Source organism: Necator americanus, chromosome II, assembly GCF_031761385.1.
Source record: "Necator americanus strain Aroian chromosome II, whole genome shotgun sequence".
In the NCBI taxonomy this organism is placed as follows: Eukaryota; Metazoa; Nematoda; class Chromadorea; order Rhabditida; family Ancylostomatidae; genus Necator; species Necator americanus.
The window spans coordinates 385,934-404,285 of record NC_087372.1 but is presented as its reverse complement, the minus strand read 5'-3'; the positions used below and the strand labels follow the sequence as shown (position 1 = coordinate 404,285).

The 18,352-nt window shown below is 39.8% G+C and overlaps 3 protein-coding genes across 4 annotated transcripts; 1 reads left to right on the top strand and 2 right to left on the bottom strand.

The window, feature by feature from the left end:
• Positions 1-135: 135 nt before the first annotated feature.
• RB195_016451 (uncharacterized protein) lies at positions 136-7,754 on the bottom strand (the record flags this gene model as incomplete). Its single annotated transcript, XM_064182996.1, has 24 exons — positions 136-142; positions 464-591; positions 751-834; positions 896-1,004; positions 1,067-1,152; positions 1,203-1,317; positions 1,384-1,473; positions 2,201-2,305; positions 2,396-2,517; positions 2,582-2,671; positions 2,924-3,019; positions 4,007-4,083; positions 4,334-4,403; positions 4,467-4,556; positions 4,865-4,946; positions 5,106-5,207; positions 5,311-5,401; positions 5,460-5,589; positions 5,642-5,774; positions 6,803-6,864; positions 7,155-7,251; positions 7,311-7,405; positions 7,492-7,569; positions 7,668-7,754. The coding sequence occupies 24 exons, from the start codon at positions 7,752-7,754 to the stop codon at positions 136-138; spliced, it is 2,226 nt and encodes a 741-aa protein (XP_064038877.1).
• A 242-nt stretch (positions 7,755-7,996) lies between these two features.
• On the top strand, positions 7,997-11,352 carry RB195_016450 (uncharacterized protein; the record flags this gene model as incomplete). 2 transcript variants are annotated; one of them, XM_064182994.1, is made up of 3 exons in its annotated part: positions 7,997-8,039; positions 10,988-11,111; positions 11,175-11,352. In XM_064182994.1, the coding sequence occupies 3 exons, from the start codon at positions 7,997-7,999 to the stop codon at positions 11,350-11,352; spliced, it is 345 nt and encodes a 114-aa protein (XP_064038875.1). The 2 variants fall into 2 exon arrangements, with proteins under 2 accessions (XP_064038875.1, XP_064038876.1); XM_064182995.1 differs by lacking the exon at positions 7,997-8,039 and adding an exon at positions 9,305-9,389.
• A 629-nt stretch (positions 11,353-11,981) lies between these two features.
• On the bottom strand, positions 11,982-17,673 carry RB195_016449 (uncharacterized protein; the record flags this gene model as incomplete). The annotated part of the gene is made up of 13 exons (XM_064182993.1): positions 11,982-12,147; positions 12,226-12,377; positions 12,442-12,570; positions 13,421-13,597; positions 14,186-14,271; positions 14,411-14,553; positions 14,663-14,816; positions 14,881-15,025; positions 16,379-16,501; positions 16,863-17,005; positions 17,180-17,312; positions 17,541-17,593; positions 17,655-17,673. 13 exons carry the CDS (start codon positions 17,671-17,673, stop codon positions 11,982-11,984), a joined length of 1,623 nt encoding a protein of 540 aa, XP_064038874.1.
• Between the last annotated feature and the right edge of the window lie 679 nt (positions 17,674-18,352).

Below are 18,352 nucleotides of genomic sequence, written 5' to 3'. Positions count from 1 at the left end.
TGGTACTATACTTCAAGATCATCCTCACAATAACATACGCTGTTCAATCCTCGGAAAAAGCGCAGCAATATTGATTGTTCTCTAGGGATACTTCTCGCAGACTCTTATGGTGTTCCATGACTGGCTAACCAAGTGTCATACACTAAAAAGAAAACCTCTCTACTTCCGCAAAATTACCAAGTTACAGAAATAAAAATCATACCGTTTACCGCCAGTGAATGTCATAGGTGAGATAGGGAGGAGTCGGACCCTCCTCAGGTGAAAGGGGTCTAGCTCATGACCGAAAGTGAAGGGGTTCCTTTTGCCAACCGCCCAAAAGTGAAGGGAGTCTTTTTCCCAACCGAGCAAAAAAGAAGGGTCTTTTTCCCAACCGAGCAAAAGTGAAGGGGGTCGGAGCACCGGGTTCGATTAACGCATGTATAGTTAATATGATCCTTATGCGGAAAATGCTTCCATTACCTACCTTTCTTTAACATTGTCCATCTGTTTCTCTATGTCACTCCTTAATCGAATGAGATTCTTGGCCTTTTCCTTTGAAACTCCGTAGACTTTCATTTCGAACAATTTCTCTTCTGCAACCTCTTCGGGAAGCTAAAAAGAGGAGTTTTTAATGGAAATCAGAGAATCAGACATAAACGTTTTGAGAGAATATGTGGCAGAACGGAAAACTAAAGTGATAAAAGTTTCATAAGCATGGAAAACTGAAATGATCTGCAGGAACACCGTATCTTCATCACTTTTTTCAGGTACCTGATCGATCTCATCTCTTAGCAATGTCACTACAGCCCATGACATGGACAACAACTTCAATGATCCAAGCAAAGTCGTGAAAATCTAAAATGTAAATAGATTATATTTGGTGCAAAAATTTGATGCGGTACGCTGGTTTGTTTACCTCATCATAGTACATATTCGGCGCCACACCACATCTCGTAAAAATATGGCTAAGTACAGGAATCAGACCGTTTTCTATGTCCCAAAGCATTTGTGCCGCACCTTCAGCACTAAATGTGCACCATTTGGAAATATTAGCAAAAAATGATTAATAACCATCACTTTTCATCACCTGAATGGTGTCACACTCACGACTTCTTCGAGAATGACAGTTGCAAGTGCTGACGACATGCGTTTAAATAACTCTTCAAGCGAAGCCTACGGAAATCATGTCAATTCAGTATTCATATCAAAAAACAGATATCTACCTTTGAGATCTGTGCTCCAGTGTTTGCAAAAATCGTGCGAACTTTCATCAGCACTGGGCAGAATAAATCCGTTATATCGTGCGATGCGTCTCCAAGGCGTGGTTCCATTACGCACCTAATATCAAAGATGTTCAGATAGAGATCGACGGCAAAAAGTCGAAATTCAAAGTAAGGGCCTCACCAGTAGTGTTGTTGGTACGGTTTTATTACGTCAGTGGTTTGAACTCTAAGCGACGTGATTACATCTTCAGCCATTTGATTCCAGACATGTCTAAAATGCGCTGTAAACACTCCTTTTATGTAAAGAAGGTAACGACACGAAGTATGATTGCCTTGGTAGCTATTAGCACATAAAGTAAAAATAACATGAAGCACGGTGTAGCAACGTAAGCGGGTGCGCCCGAAGCGGTGCGGTAAACCATAACGGTTAGTGAGCATCGTTGTGAGTGAACATCGTTGGTGGCGACGCTCGTCACTGCAATTCGCGATGGTCCCATGTAAATCCCGACTGCTAGCTCCACCGCGCCGCTAGGATCGCACCCACTTACGAAATTGCGCCGTGCTTCATGTTGTTTTGAGCCTACTACACATAGTATACAGTTCGTATTTGCACAAAAAAAATCTTAACACTGATTATTTCTACATTATCTGTTTTGTTAATGGCCTACTCCTCATTTTTCGCACAATTTTCCGGATTCCTAGTGTTGCAAAATCAAGTAAATATAATCAAATAATGTTTCTTTTTTTTCAGCTAAAACTGTGCATTTCTCCAAAAAAAAAATCAACATAGAAATTTTAGGAATGGCAACTCCACATGTTTTTGTGCCCACCCAGCTCATAGATGAAGTGAAAACTGTCCCAAATCATACAATTTTACTACCTCTAATTTCTGCGGAAACTACTAACATAAAAATTATGCAAAATTCCTTCGTAAAATCAAGAAAAAAAAACAGCTGGAAGACAATGAGTAGAGCACTAGTGTGCAGTTCATAACTCACCTGAACATCGCTGACGATTCATCAAAGACTGCGCGTCCTCCGCTCGAAGTAATGCCGCTCAGAAGACAGGAATCGCTCCACTCTTCAACCACATGCTTGAGGTACCTACAAAAATCATAACATTCGTTTATTCCTGAAGTTAGCGAATCGGCGTCGATCATGGAACAGAAAGACAATGAATTAGCAGCCACTCACCACATAGCATTCATCACATTGGGAAACGGTTCACTCCACGGTGATTCCGACTGTCGGGCAATTTGTGCGAGACGTTTACGGAAATCGTCAGTGAGCAACAATTGCAAGTCCAAGAATCGTCGCTGCATACGATATGTCGTATTCAAAGTCAGTGAATCAAAACTAACACTCAACCTCGTCCTCTACCTGAGCTATGTCATCTGGAAGCAGTCCAGCACGACTTTGTTGAGACTGCAGCATCGAGACAAACGTATCAGCACAATTGCAGACCAAGTACTAAACAAATCACTAGAACACTTGAACTGTATATAAGACATTTTGAAGAAAGAAAATCCAGTAAATGTTTCACACTGATTTTATCTACTGGGAACTTTCTGCAAAAAAATGTATTTGAAAAACAAACAGAACTAGGGATGAGCAGGAGAAGTTAGCAAGCTTGAAGAGAAAATCGCATGAAAGAGAAAATATGGGCACAAACAAAATCAATTCCTGAAATGACAAGTAAATACTGAAGCAAGAATGGCTAACCTCATCAGCGTCCTCCATTGATCGGAATCGGTTTTGCCACCTATCCTTTGCCGACAGCATTTCGTCCATGTGATCCAAGCAACATTCGTTCTCAATCTTAAAAAAATGAATTCCAGACGACCCAGAGTGTATAGCATTTCTTTTATCTACAATTTTATTTTTACAAAACATCAATTCTTCAGCAACTACACACGTACACTCACAGAACTTGTGAATGTAAGTGTATACTTGCGCTATTAGTTTGTACCATATTAGTTTGTCAGGTAATCAAATCGAAAGATAACCATGGGCCTCCCTCTGCATGTCGCGGGATGACTAAAAACTCCAAAATTGGATATCAGCATAACATTGAGAAATTGAATATTTTTGTGCACAGTCTACGATTATCTGTGCACAGTCCACGTAGGCGTTTATGAAGTTGAAGCAAAGGTTCCAGAGCGTAAAACTAGGAGCATAATGTATAATAACGTTTGATGCTTATATGTCAAAAAGCTTACCAACTTTTCTGGATTCTTCTAATAATTTGTGAAATCCTTCTCAGGAAAGTATTTAACAATCAGATAAGAGATCAATGAAAATCCCAATATTACTGTTCCATTTTACTTGGTTTTGAGAGCGCCTGCTATGCCAGCCACCACAGTGGTTTCTGTTAACTAATCCGTTACATTTCATATTAATTCCAGTCATTCGCGTAAGGAAGTGCTCCAGTACGTTTTTTTCGTTTTTTTAGAGGAAACCCAATAGAATCTTTTTTATCGTCCCATAAATACATAACAGAATCTGGAAGAAGTTATCACACTGAGTTAAAAAAATTAGTATTGGGATGTATTGCGAGCGGAGAAAACAAACATAAAGTTCGGTTCTTAAACAAAAATTTAGAATAGACCAATATTAAACTTTGACTTCGAAGAGCTTAATTCATCTAAAGCAGTATAATGAACTTCGTTTTTAGAACATAAATTTATTATAGAATGTCTTAGAATTGGTTTTAAGAGTGGATCGGTTTTAGAATTAGTGCGGTTGCTCCAACCTTTCAGTTCTGCCGATGTTTTATGAAGAGATAACAAACATTAGCTCCCTCACCTCAATCCATCTACTTAAGACATTTTGCTCGCAGAACAGCGATAAGATGTTGGAAGCATACCCTTCTGAATCCATATCTGAACACCAAAAAAAAAAATAACTTTGAAATAAGTACGAAGTAGTCAAATATCGACAAAGACTCTAATAATACATATCCTGAATAACCTATCAATCTTGGAAATACAAAGAAAGAGCTAATTATACCTATTACGTTAAGTTGTAACAAAAAAAGCTGAGTAGAATCACCCCAATCAGATTCAAACGTCTTTCAATATCAAATAAGCAATTTAAGACGGAAGAAAAAAAAAGGATTTCTGAAAAATATACCTCGCAGCTGTTTCTCATATGAAATACATTCATCAATGAGGTGGGAAAACAGTAGCATGTCATCTAACACCTGTAATATTTGCACTCCATAACCTCTCTAGATTGAAATGGTGAAAGACATCTTGGAACCTACTTCCTCTCGCTTCAAAAGTGTTCTTGTCTTCGAAATAGGAAGATCGGACAAATATCTCAGAAAAACTGATGCTGCTGACTTCGCTAGATTCTTTAAAAAAACATTCTGCTGTGTCGGCTTACTTGAATAGGTGTGGGCGAAAAGATATCAAGGATACGTTAGGACAGTAAGCTAATATAGTTAGTTCATGATTATAATCCAGTTGCAAAACTTAAAAAGAAAATTGCACTTTAAAAAAACTAGAAAAATACTGTATATGTTAGAAAAAACTAGGAAATAAAGCCCTACCAGAAAGCAGAACAAACAAAAGTAAAAAAGAAAAAAGTAGTAGAAAAGTACATGTTTTGGTATTAGAAAATCTAAAAGTACTTCTGCACTTAAAAAAAAAGAAAACGTACATGCTCTTTAGTGACTATTCCAAGGACAGTTTCGAAGAAAGACATATTCGTCTGAATCCAATTCAAAGTTTGACTCAGGTACCTTAAAATTACTATGAGAATTTAGTTCTAATCTCTATAAAGAAAGTACACTGATATCACTATAAATAAACTAAAACAGGAGGAAGTAACGACAAACAAGATGCTATCAAGTAGGAAGGGAAATTGGGAGAAAGAAGAGGTACAATCTACTATCTGTTACCACTGCGGTTTTTTTACATCGTTTGTTTTCCGGTCACCATAAAAATGGAAGGCAAAACGTACACCAATAGGTTCCAAGAGCACCCGGCAAACCTCGTCATATCTTAACATAATCAAGTGCAGAAGAAAAATAACGGGAAATTAGTCAAATTATCTCACAGAAACTCCTTTTTAAGGAAAACTTAGAACATCGTATTTAAATATACCCGGTTCCTTCCTGTGTATGCTCGATAACAGAATATATTAAGCATAGCATATAAGCAATGGTATTGGTTTCATTGAAGAAAGCTCGAATGTCTTAAAAAAAAAATTACAAGCCCCACTAAAAGGACGTGACGTCGTGCATCTCGCCTACCTATTGAGTCTTCAAATGGATATTTGATGCTATCAAGAGTTTCCTTCACCCACTTTCTGGCAAACTCGTTCAGATCTGAAGCCAAAATGTTCAAAGCATCAATGAAAGTTGTGCGCGAGTTGTCAGTGAGCTGAAAAAAACCCATAAGATACATTTTAGAAGTCACTAGATCGAAAACCAACCTCCACATGTTTTTGGGCATGTGCACATGCGCTGCGAAAATTTTCAAGCAGCTTGAGCCAATCGCATCTAGCGTCCTTCATGAGAGCACGACATGAAGTTAAGACGTTTCGTCCACGATTTATCCACTTCACCCTGCGAGTATGAGGATTTTGACACAGTACCTATCACCTAGGACAGAAGAAGTGCAATTACTAGCAGATTTCAAGAAGCCCTCGGTGTTTCGTAATTAATGTGATATTTACATCTAACTGACTATCAGTTATAGCCAAAGCTGGTCAAGTTGAACAAAACTTCGGAAATAACTGAGTCAAAACTTCTAACAAAACGCCTGTAAGAACGCGTCCACTTGCCGCATCAGTCGCAAACGTCCAAAAAAGTACTTGAAAACTGCGGATGAGTATCACAACATTTAGGATAAAAGGATAAAGTCTCTGGCGAATCAATCCACTTGGGATGCGCCGATGCGTTTAACTGTAATTCTTTAAAGTTGAGGTTTTGGAACGTATGCAAGCGTATAAAATGACTTGTGAGGGCCAACCGATGATCAAGTCAGTGTTTTTATCTTCGCAGACAAGTCCGTCCCCAATTTATCAAACACAGAGTGATGAAGGGTCTAGCTGGCACTAGTGCGGTTTCAAACCATCGACTTCAGTCACAACGGACTTCCTACCGACTGCGCTACACCCACCCCAACATTACTGAAATCAAAATACTGGAATCAGTAATTGTTACTTTTCATCGCTTGGATAACGAGCAGTGATTTCCTTTTCTTTTCTAGTTGATTGTTTGGGTGCACCTGCACTGTTTTAAACATGGTATGTGGAAAAATACTACTCCAAGTAAAAAATAAAGGATGAAGTCTCTGACATTAATCGATCCCTCAACAGGTCAACAGCGTCAACGCGTTTAACTCCAGCTTCAAAAACAAGTATCTGACCTATACTATGATTTGTGATGGCCACCCGATGCATCAAGTCAGTGTTTTTATCCTCCCACTCAAGTGTGTTACCAATAGTGTGTGATCTCATTCTCCACTCTCAGTCTTGGCCTCCTTTCTTGTACAACAACTTGAAACAAAAGCATTACAGGAATTTATTGGTATTATCACACTCTCTGCTAATCTAAACATATCAAAGATTGCTTTTTACAAAAGGACCTACCTTCTCAGCTGCACCTGTTTGCGCGATAAAGCTTGTAGTTGTGGAATCAGTTCCGGACAGTTCTGTGAGAACAAAATCTAGTAGAAAACGGTTCGAAACGAATATCGCTGGTGTTCAAAAGTAAAAGTAAGGTATCAGAAATGCAGGCAACAGATATTCCACAGATATTCCATGCGGATGACACTACTATGAGATCAGAATGCTAAGACAAGTAAGCAAAAGAGAAAAACTGTTCTTCAACAGCAACTGCAAGTCATTGAGAAAAAGTTTCAGTGATGAATACAAAGTATTATTCTGATTAAAAGTATTGCGAGCAGATACATCTATGACTTGAAGAGACAGATGCACTCACTTTTTCCAGCAGTTCCATGAACGACTTCACGAAACTTTCGTATTTACTGCGGAGCATGCATACTTCCTCTTTCATTATCAGTAAATCCCGCTTAAATCTGAAAGTGCTGAAAAATATTTACAAAGTGACACCAGATCAATTAAACTTTCCGATTACCCATGAAGTGTTGCAAGGATCCGTGGATACGATTCCTCTATAATTGCCAATTCCTCAGAAACAACATTGGCTTCAATATCAATCTCACGAGCAACCTAGAAAATCAAACAATGGTCGTATTCATATACGTAGAACATCATAACTTGACCAACAAAAAGTTTAAAAAATGGACTGAGATTACCTTACGGACGTTTCCCAAAAACTCTAGAGCGCTATTGGCAGGAAGAGCAGCGAGTTGACTCCGCAACGCTAGTGCAGTCTGGAAAATCGAAATTCCTCAGATTGAGCAGCAAAATGCGTTGCGAATCACCACAGCAAAGTGATAAGTAAATTTTTGGATGCAACGAAGAAAAGTACCTTAGATATTCCATCAGGAATGCGCTGGGTGTCTAATTCCGCTGCGGAACCCTCAGTAGCAACTAAAGAATGATGATCGAATAACATGAGAGATGCATCCAGCGGCGCTCGGCTCGATGCGAGGATTGAGGAAGTCTCTGAAGAAATTTATTTTTCCACGAGCTCAAAAAATACAACTCACTCTCTCGTCTAAAGATTCGTTTGTTCTGAGGAGATTGCCAGTAAACAGGTTATACTGGCAATTATTTCTAAAGCCAAAAGGACTACGAAGTGAGATAATGATAAGAACCTCACCGTTATATTGAGGAGCGCCAAAATCATTGTGACGAATGCTTGCAGTGGAGCGCGAAAATGTTGGGAATGATCGTGCTGGTAAGCGGAGCGCGGCTCAAAATCCCCCCCCCCCCTCCCCTCAATTTTTAAGTAGTGGGCTTGATTGCTCTTATACTGGAAGCTGTCTACCTATTTTATACTTGGAGCACGCTCTTCTGACTGTGGTATTATCCTCAAAGGCATCACACCATGAATCTGGCATGTATGGATTTTCGTTGGAGTACACCTATATCGGGTGGTAGATTTTGAATACAGGAGTGGTTCTGCTCATCTTACCTGCATCTGTGAACGGACGGCTTCAAAATGCTGTTCCATACGAAGTTCTCTATTGCAACACGCCACCCTACGCCCCCCCCCCCTCGCAAGCGGGGGCGGGGCGCAAGTGTGTTGCGTTGCAATAGTGGACGTCGTAAGGATCCGCATCCCGAAGCCGTGTGATCCGCATTCCGAAGCCGTCTGTTCACAGTGATGCAGGAAGAGATGAGCGGAACCACAACTATATTCATAATCTAGGACCCTGTATAGGTGTACTCCAACGAAAATTCATACCACGCCAAATTCGCGGGGTGATGCTTTTAAATACTGAACTAGGCATAAAAGTCTAGGCACAGTTCTACTTTTGTAATGAAACAGATCAAATCATGGGAGGAATTGAAGCAAAACTCGCTGCTACTCGTCTAATGCGGTTTTAAAGACTTGTTCAATCTCACTCCTTTGGTTTATTTTCCCCCATCAGAAGTGAACATTAGTCGCAGAGCAGAGTCGTTGCCTGTAAAACGTGCGCAAACGTAGGATTACTGGAATTGAAATGTCGCAACTGATAATTATTGCTGCAACGTACTTCCTTTCGATCTATTAACTAATTTCCTTTCATGGTAAAATCGGTGCGCGTATGTTGGTATACTCAGGTCAAAGCGACATAAATCACGAGTGTAGTTGCGGTGTATTTGCGTACGCACTCCAAACGGCGCAGTGGAGGCAGTAGTTTAAAGGCATAACTCCACGAATCCGAGGTGGTACGGATTTCTGGTGGAGTATTCGTACACGGGATGGGAGACTATGGTGAGGGGGGAGCTTCATTCGTTTCGCACTTTTTTCTACGAGTTCGACTGGAGTGCGCCGGCCTTGTGCGGCGCCGCATCTTCCGGGCCGTTTTTTACGGCAATTAGGAAGAAATGGACGGAATCACCCCACTCTTCATAGTCTCCCATCCCGTATACGAATACCCCACCTGAAATCTGCACCACCTCAGATTCGTGGGGTGATGCTTTTAAACCGAGTTGGGACCCCCGCAAACTAGAGTGATGGGTGGTGCTAGCAAGGGTTTTAGTGAACTCCTAGCCGCTACGCTCCACGAAGCGCCTCGTAAGAAGCCGTGTGCGCAATTGTGTACGTCCTTCACGTCGTTTTGACCCTACTATATCAAATCAGTGCTTTTACACTCCTAGGCAAGAAATATACCAATTTGTCGAGAACGGAATAACGAATGTCTTGGTTGGCTCTGTAGCGGTTTCAAACCATCGTCTGACCGTCCAGTCACAGGGAAACCTCTTACTCACTACGTTAAATCCATCCCTCTATAGTCACTAGGACGTAGCATTTGTAAAAATACTTTTAATTATGAATACTAAGTTGTTTTGTGGTTGTGCTTTGATGGACGTTCTACACAATTCTAGTTCTTGGAGTTCCTAAAAAAATGATGCAAAGAATTTTTTGATATTGTGCAAGGCTGAGTTCTAAACAATGGAGTGACAAGGTCATCAGCTAATAGTCATTGAGTCGATCGATAGCTGGTGATTCCGTCCTTTGCCCCCAGTTTTTCACCTCGATTCTTATGTAAAAGCCAAGAAAAAACAAAATGAATAAGGCTGCTGTGGATAAGCATAAAGTGAGTTGATAACATCAACATTCTCGTCGCAGTCTCGAAAATCTCCAACCACATTCTACATAATCGCCCTGTGGCCATTTCCGAACAAGCTATTATGCATGAGCATGTTGCTTGGCAACGGGAGCGCAAAAGTTTTGTCCTAGTCCTTTCACAGATTCTGCTAGCTGAATTTTCTCATTTTTTTCCATTCTGCACCTGCATTTTACGCAAATACGACCAGGTAAAACGACCTGAAACTTGGTGCAACTGCGTTGCACACGAGACCTTTGTGAGGTGAAACCTCTAATTCATTCTTGTGGTTCAATTGGAGCTAACTATGGTCCCGTCTCGTGCGCAATCGCTTATGCAACTACTTCAGTGCATTTTGTCTCGACTATGGCTGGTCCTGATCGTTGATGAAATGCTTTACAACAGAACAAAATAATGCACTATTGGTACGCGCATGTCATTATATGTTCGGAAGAATTTATTTGTACCTCACAATCCTCCAGGATAAAATGGTTAGATTCCAACGGTACGTCAGAGCCGACGCAGCAGCTCGACGTCGGCGTAATCGAACTAAATACGAACAGAGACAGGTAGAAGCACAGAAACTTGCAGCTGTAGAAAAACGTTGAGTGAGCTTGTTTCTAGATTTCTTAAATGCATTCGGAGTGAATACTCAGTTACTTTTTCCAAAAGACAAGGTTGTAGCAAAGTAAGTAGAACCGATAACAGATACTCACTCCGAAACAAAAGATGTGCATAAAAGGTGAGATGTGAACTTTAGAATCCTCATCAAGATGTCATTCTACCCGTGGCTGCTGTTGTTCCTAGAACTAGATCCTACTGTGGTCTAGTAGATGCGTTAGCAATGACGGGACCGCGCTGCAGCTTTCTTTGCAAAAGGAGATGAGCGACAATTCCCATAATGTAAAGTCGAGCGGTCATCTTTTGAGAGAAAGACATATATCTCCTAGAACAGTTCCAGGGCGTTGAGTAAGCGAGAGTTGCGGTCATGGTCTGGTCACCAAGGGAACAATATCGCGAAATTAATTCTCTCCTAACTTCAGACTATTTTCGTGATAGCACCCCCTTGCGAAAATTGTTACCGTTTAAGCTTCGCCTCCACCGGACCCTTCTAAACTCGTACCGCACTGGCCTGGAGAACTAATGCGACACGTGAGAAGCCATGCAAGAAATACGCCTGCTAAAAAGGATGCAAGAACATTGGCGACGAAAAGGCAAGTCCTGAAGTCTCTATCATAGGTAAAAGAGGTTAAATTATAGTCGGAAATTGTGTTCAGAAACGATGAGTTCAATAGGAGCGAAGAAGCTACGTCCACAAAACATGCAGAAGAGAGTAAACCGCAAAGGTCAACCAGAAAGAAAATCCATGGTGAAGATGGATACAGTCAGAAGAAGAATGAAAGCACATCGGAAGAGATACTACTTGTCACAAGCACAACGATAAAGAAATACTAATTAGTCGCTTAGTTCCTGTCGAAGAATTCTTGCGTGCAGAGCACTGAGACCTCATTCCTCGTTTGCAAACTTGATGACCTCACTTAGAAATTCTCTAAATAATTGTTTGTTTGAGCTCCCTAGCTCCAATTCAAAATGAGTTATCTCTAGTACCCAGAACGGATGCGAACTACAAAGTGAACAGATCCAGATATATAAACAAGCACGTCTCGTAAAATGTTTAAGTGAAGGATTTCAGGTTTTTTTTTAACAGGGTGGCACCCACGCATTGGTCGATACCACAATGCGATTTGTCATCACAAAAGGTGAACTGCATCGAGAGAATGCCAACTATAAAAGTTTTTCAAAACAACAAAAATTATAGAGATGACTGACAATAAGTCAACCAAAGTTTTTGAAGCGATGTAGTTCGTGACAGTAGACGATGAAGTGAATTCATAGGTAACATGCAACTTTTAATCACACTTCAAATAATCAGAAACCTAAAAAATGAAATTTGTATAGCACGAGATCGGCCGCTATTATTCACCTGCTTAGCGGATGCAATGAAAACAAGTACCTACGGACTTCAACGCTGAAAAACAGTTTATGTGGGAGCTTTTATGCTGTAAACGATATGCACGTCAAAATCATATCAGATCAATCGCGTGCGATGCCTCAGAGGACGAGACCTCTTCAACATCCGTCTCCGGTTCACTCTGAGATTCATCAGTGGTGGAATCGGACTCCACCATCGGCATTCTTTTCTTCATATTCTTCGCTCTTTCTTGCGCTCTACGATCATCATGCATTTTTCTGCAAAACAAGGCACATCATGACTCCGGAATTGCTATTCTGGATATAAAGCGGGATCAAGCGACGAAATAAGCACACCTAAACTTCGCCAAATCAAACCCGCCCATCGCCCCAAGAGTCGGCGCCCTTCGTCGAGAAGTTTGCGGTTTTTCGTTCGGATGCCCATGTTCCTCATCGTGAGCAGCTATGTCCGATATGGTACGCTTTCGAATGTGAGCAGGTACTTCCATCTGTAAATTAACATAAAACTTATTCCCATCCCACAGTAGTGGGAAGTAGACCTCGCCCACATACCCGAACTGTCTTCTTTGGTTTCTTGACTAAATGGAAGCTTTCTTGCACAGTTTCGTCCCATTCTTCTTTTGCTTTCCTAGCTATGTGTGGAAATGAGAGAACAAGTAGTCTGAATACCGGCTCTATATCCTAAAATTGTACTGCTGTCTAAACGCAACAACACTTATCGGATTTGGAAAAAGCATCCTCTAGAACTATCTTCTTTGTTTTTAAACAAAAAAAAAAACCATGGTATTCGAGACTGTAGAGGTAGATTTGTTGGAAGACATTGAATGAATAAGAACGGCTCGTAGAAAAGCCCAAAAATAAGCAGTAGATTTTGCCGAATATTTGGTACATAGCAATTACATCTGTTTATGTAGAGGAAAACTAGGCATCCAAAATCCCAAACAAATCCATTCACGGTCATTAATAAAGATGACGAAGAACGGATGGATGCGCATACGACGCAAAAGCGGAAGAGCGAGACCGTAGCAGGTAATGAGCATTTTTAGATCATGGACACGCGCAGACGACTGCGATGTGTATATCACAAAACGTAATTTTCAAGGATTAGTGAAGCTGTGAGTTAAAAAACGGTCTTTTCCAAGAGGTGGTACAAGGCAGCAAAAAAATTGCGATTTAAAACTACTTGCGATATTCTTCTGCGGATCGTGGTAAAGAAATCCTGTGAGACAGCGACAAGCGGTAGTCAAAGTACGGGTAAGGTCAGATCACTTAACATTGTTACATTGTATGGATAACGTTAAGTACAGACGTGTTTTTGCAATTGTGTCTTAGGTGTAGTGCGCTTAGGAGAGTTGTTGTTGACCTTAAGCTAGAGGTTAGTCTTAGACTTTAGAGAGCAATAAGTTCAAACGAGGAGGAGGACTGGTCAAAAGAAAGCTTAATCCGTTGCTCTTTTCTGTCGACCAAAAATTGGAAAAGTCCAACAGCAGATACCGGACAATAGGGCAGTATATTACAAATACCAAATCACCTGAAATACGCGATATCCATGTCCACGAAAATGTTCCTTGTGAATTCGTTCCAGATGTTTTTCGACGTCTTCCACAAAGGTGAAAAAAATATCGTATAGTTGAGCGTAAATGCTTGTATTCACTATACTAACTAAAGCAAGGCCAAGTAGAAATGCTGCAGCCAGGAAAGGTGAGTACTGAAAACGAATGTACTTCCATGATGAGGGGAACAAACCATACATGAACCGTTTTCCAAAGACACTACACTCCAGCGCGCCATATCAAGGAACTGTAGAAGTCACAATCACAGACCACCTCTTTTCAATGCACTAACAATATTTTTTCTTATTTTTTCTGGATTTTTCTGCTGCCAAGCAAGCTCCGTAGGTAGAGAGGCTGTCCACGCAGTATTTCATCCATTTCTCGACTATGTCTCTTGATTCACAAGAAAGACCCCAAAATTTGAAATTTTCAATAAGGATGCCCTGCTATTGAATTTATTATTAAAAAAAGTTAAGTGAATTTATTGTAGCCAGTATATGTTATGGTATTTGACGAGAATATAGTAAAAGTGATCGTATTCTATTGTGTCTCACGGATTTCTTCCTGTGTTTGGTGGAAGAGAAAAGGAATCTTACACGATTGCTTTTGCATTTTAGAATAACGTTAAGTAATCAGTTCTACCGCAGGTTACCTATTGTTGCTTGTGGTCTGGAAACTGTACTGTGAGAAAAAAAAACTTCGAAGACAAATTAGTTATTCAACAGGGAATACATTGGACAAACCTGTATATTATATGGCATTACATCTCCAAGTCCAATTGTTGTCAAACTTATAAATGTGAAGTAGAAGGCGTCAGAAAAGTTTATCCCTATAAAATCATTTATTAGTATGATTAGAATGTGTTTCAGTCAAACCACTGACAGCTGTGGACAGGAAGCAACGAAAAGAAAGCTGAACAAAAGGGTTGTTTCAGTTCAAAAATTCAGTTGAAAAATAAAATAACCTACCTGGTTTATTTCCTTCGTTGTGATCAAACCAATGAATGGCTAAGGTGCAGACGACTATATACAAAAGTACTAGCGGTAATGCAATCCACATTGGCAAAAAAATGTCACAAAGAGGTGTGGTTAGCTCTCGTCTCCGAAAGCTCCTGAAAAAAAGTGTTCATGTTGGAGTCGATAAAAATCGGAAAAATGAAGAAGAAACTGACAAGAAAATCAATGGTAGAAGACAGCCTCAATGACAATAATCAGACTCACCGCCACTTGAGCAAAAAGTAGATGTATGTTTTTGTGAGGATCTTCTGGAACCATTCCCCAATATCTCCCAGTACGACTAACATAAGCGGTATACCAATGCATGCATATACCACAGACAGTGCACGTCCCCAAAACGTCTGGCATACAATTGTACCTAAGCGGACGGTTAAAAGGACCCATATCAGCGATAGAAGCCTTACTGACATCAGTAGGCCTACCGTAACCAATTGTTGTGAATAACGTCATCGAGTAAAAGGTTGCACTAGAGTAGTACCACATCAGATGCATGTCCAAATTTTCGGCTTTGTGCCAAACACTACCATGAAATCGGCCTTCCGCTTCCAACATGGTTTTATAGTATGTCTGGAGAGTACGGTAAATCAACGGTGGTTGTAATATTTCTAGCATAGGATCACGTCCATTTTGGAAACCTTGTTAGTCAGGGTCAAGTGTATAGTCAGGACGGAATATAAAATAGGTAAAACAAGATTCTTGTGGTAAAAATTCTCCCCTATAACATATTTCAAAATGAACAAGTTTTCATAAGCAGGGTCGAGTGTGAATTGAGACTTGGTCCTCACAGATGCAACCCATCTCCCCCGTACCTCATCCTCCCTAACATAGCTGCACATACAGAAATTAAAAATTAAATTCAACAAATTAAACTTTTTAAAAATAATTAACTAAGTTAGGACAAAAATTAAAAAAAGGACGAAAAGTAAGTTTAATAAGTACAGATGAATAAAAACAAATTAACAGCATTTACACCATTTGGACATGACTTTAGGGATGTACACTGACCCAGATTGGGCATGTGTGCAAGCTCGGTGCGGATTTCGGTAGAATGAAATAAACATTTATAACTTGGTGCCTTAAAAATTCCAAGAACGGCAGGTAAGAGTGCGTTTTCCAAAGAAGTACATGCGCTGCAAAAAAGCAATTATCGTTTTTAGAGGCCGTCTGATTTTTTTAAGTGAATTGAGGAAAAAATTGTAGTGAATTCCAACAAACAACAACTTTTTCTCAACTAACTTTTGAAAAGAGAAGAGATAAGAAGAAATACAAAAAAAAATAAGACAAGATTTTAGTAGGGGAAATGCTCCCCTCTGAAACGTTTTAAACTAAATATGTTTTTATAAGGGATGAGCTGAATTATGGGATTTCGTTCGAAGTCACATACATTTTGATGTACAGCCAAAACTCCGAATTTTCCCACTTCTCGTACACTACAGGGGAGGGATTAGAAAATGTGTCTGATAAAGCATCAGGAAAACCTTTGGGAGCAAATTTTTGTCTCTGTAGGTGTCCTGGCTCTCTCTCTAAAACTAATTGGGAAAGAAAATAGGAGGAAAAACTTACTTTTTTTCTCAGCTAGAAATACAAATGTCAAATTTCGCACAAAAAATTACAAAATCTGTTACTATGACTCCTAGTTTGCACTAATTTTAACCTTGTTTTCAGTTGACTTTTCGCATAGTATTAATGTCCAAATTTTTTCTCGTGAAACGAAAAAATGCTCCGTCAGGAATTGCTGCCTGACCGTTCTAAGTGGTGTGATGTAAACTGCATTGCGCCAGGCGAAAAGTTTTTGCTTCTGCTCAATCCACTGCTCCTTGTTTACCGTACATCAAATTCTGCATAATATGAGTCCAATTAACAGTAACTTTCCTCTCCACCAACTACTATGATCCCCCGAATTTGCACTAAAGTGTTTACCTTCAACATTTTTGCGACCTTTTCGTCCCTCTGAGTGCCATTATAAGACAAAGTCACGTTTATAACGTCCACAGTCATTTCAGCTATAATTCCTTGCATAAGTAAGATAGTTTGCTTGAGATCCTAGAAGAATTACACATTTGACATGCATTTGACGTACTGGCGATAAGCAGATCAAAACCAATAAATGACAGCAACGCGAAATTATGGAATCAGAACCAGACAAGCCAGCAGTTTGAAATACATGTTGTTCACGGATGCAAATCTATTCTCCACTGCTTTGCTTGCTTTTTCTTCCCCATTTTGTGATTACCCAGCAACTAAAACTTTGCCCCCTGAAGATGAAGCGGCAGGGTAGAGATACAACTGGCGTTCAAACTTGAAAAACTTGACGTTAAAAAACAATTACAGAAAAAATGGAAGAAAGCAAGTATGTCAGCGCTTATCAAAATCGACCGATAGAACAACAGAACAAAAAACTCACAGTAATTTCATGAGAAGACTCTAGTTTAAAAAATATAGCACCGCCAATAAAAACAAAAGCTGTTAGTAGCAAAACTAAAAAGATGTGTCGAATACCGAATTTATGATGATAATATGCTAACCAGGAGAACCATTGAGTGATTTCTGAAATAACAATATTAGCGGATTTTTCTATTTGCTACCTTTGGGAAAAGTTCTAAGGAAGAGCTTCTTGATATAAACTGAACAAGCATGCACCACTTCTTTTTTTTCCAACGGTTCTGGCGAAACTGAGAAGTGTACGTGTAAATTAGCAAGAACGATGTAAAGAATACAAACTTTGCCGCTGTATTTGCTTCTTCCGTTTTTTATAGCGCTTTTTATCCAATTCAAAATGGAATCCAAATGGTGAAATGTTGTTCACTGTAGTCATGTGAGTATCGATCTTCAATATGATGCAATTGTCGCGATCCTGAAAGAGATTTTTGAACAACTGAACACGATGGAAAGGGTAGAGCAAAAGAAAAATTAAACACGAAGCCGTACGAAGCCGAGTAGGAAAAAATGCCTGTGTTCTTCTTCAGATGCGGACAAAGCTTAATTGTAAGATTAGAAAAAAGCCGAGCGCTTTTAGCGAATCAATGTTGCCTATTTCTTTAAATCTTACTTTCTAGAGAATAAGAGAAAGAAATAAACTGACCTTAAGTTGATTCGTAACTATACGACTCCTTGTTTGCAACTCATTTTCCGGCCCTGCAAATTAGGATATCTATTCTGAGGCGAAAGAACACAATACAAAAATCATGCAACTAACAGATCTCTATCTGAGCCATTGTAACAACAAGATGAGTCCACTCTGGTGCAGCGCTTTGGCAGCTGCACCGAAATGTCGGCTCACCGTCGTTATCTGGCAAACGTTGAACGCAAGTTTATATGATTTTTATGGACATACCTTGATTGGTTTGGAAATAGCGCGTAAAAGAACATAAAACTTGCCAGAGTTTGGTGATGTTTGTAGCTTCTACTAAAACGCCTATGTGAATTCAAGAAATGGGATTTGGAAGGACGGATTAAGTCATGTCCAGCTGTTTTCTAGAGAGCTATTTTCCTGGAAAATTTGCCGTATCAACTAGGTATTACAAATGAGAAGTCTTAACATCAGGATTCATATCCATAGAGACTATGACTTTACTAGATCAGTACTCGCTACTTCTACCATAAGAAGCAATATCTTCCGGCTTTGATGCGCATATGACGGTCAAGTGAGGTATCAGATACTTGCACATAGGTAGCCGAATAACTATGTTCCTCCTTGCTACGCCAGTACGATCGTAAACAAGCGCCCCTATGTCCAAAAATATTTTCTAAGAGGTGACATGTCCACAGGTAGGAATTTCCTAACATTTTTCATTTTTTATATCAACCTTTGTTTGTCCACACAAATTTTATCTGCGTTCTGCATGGTACTTCATATTTAGATAAAGACGACAAAAGAACACGGCAAGATCAAAT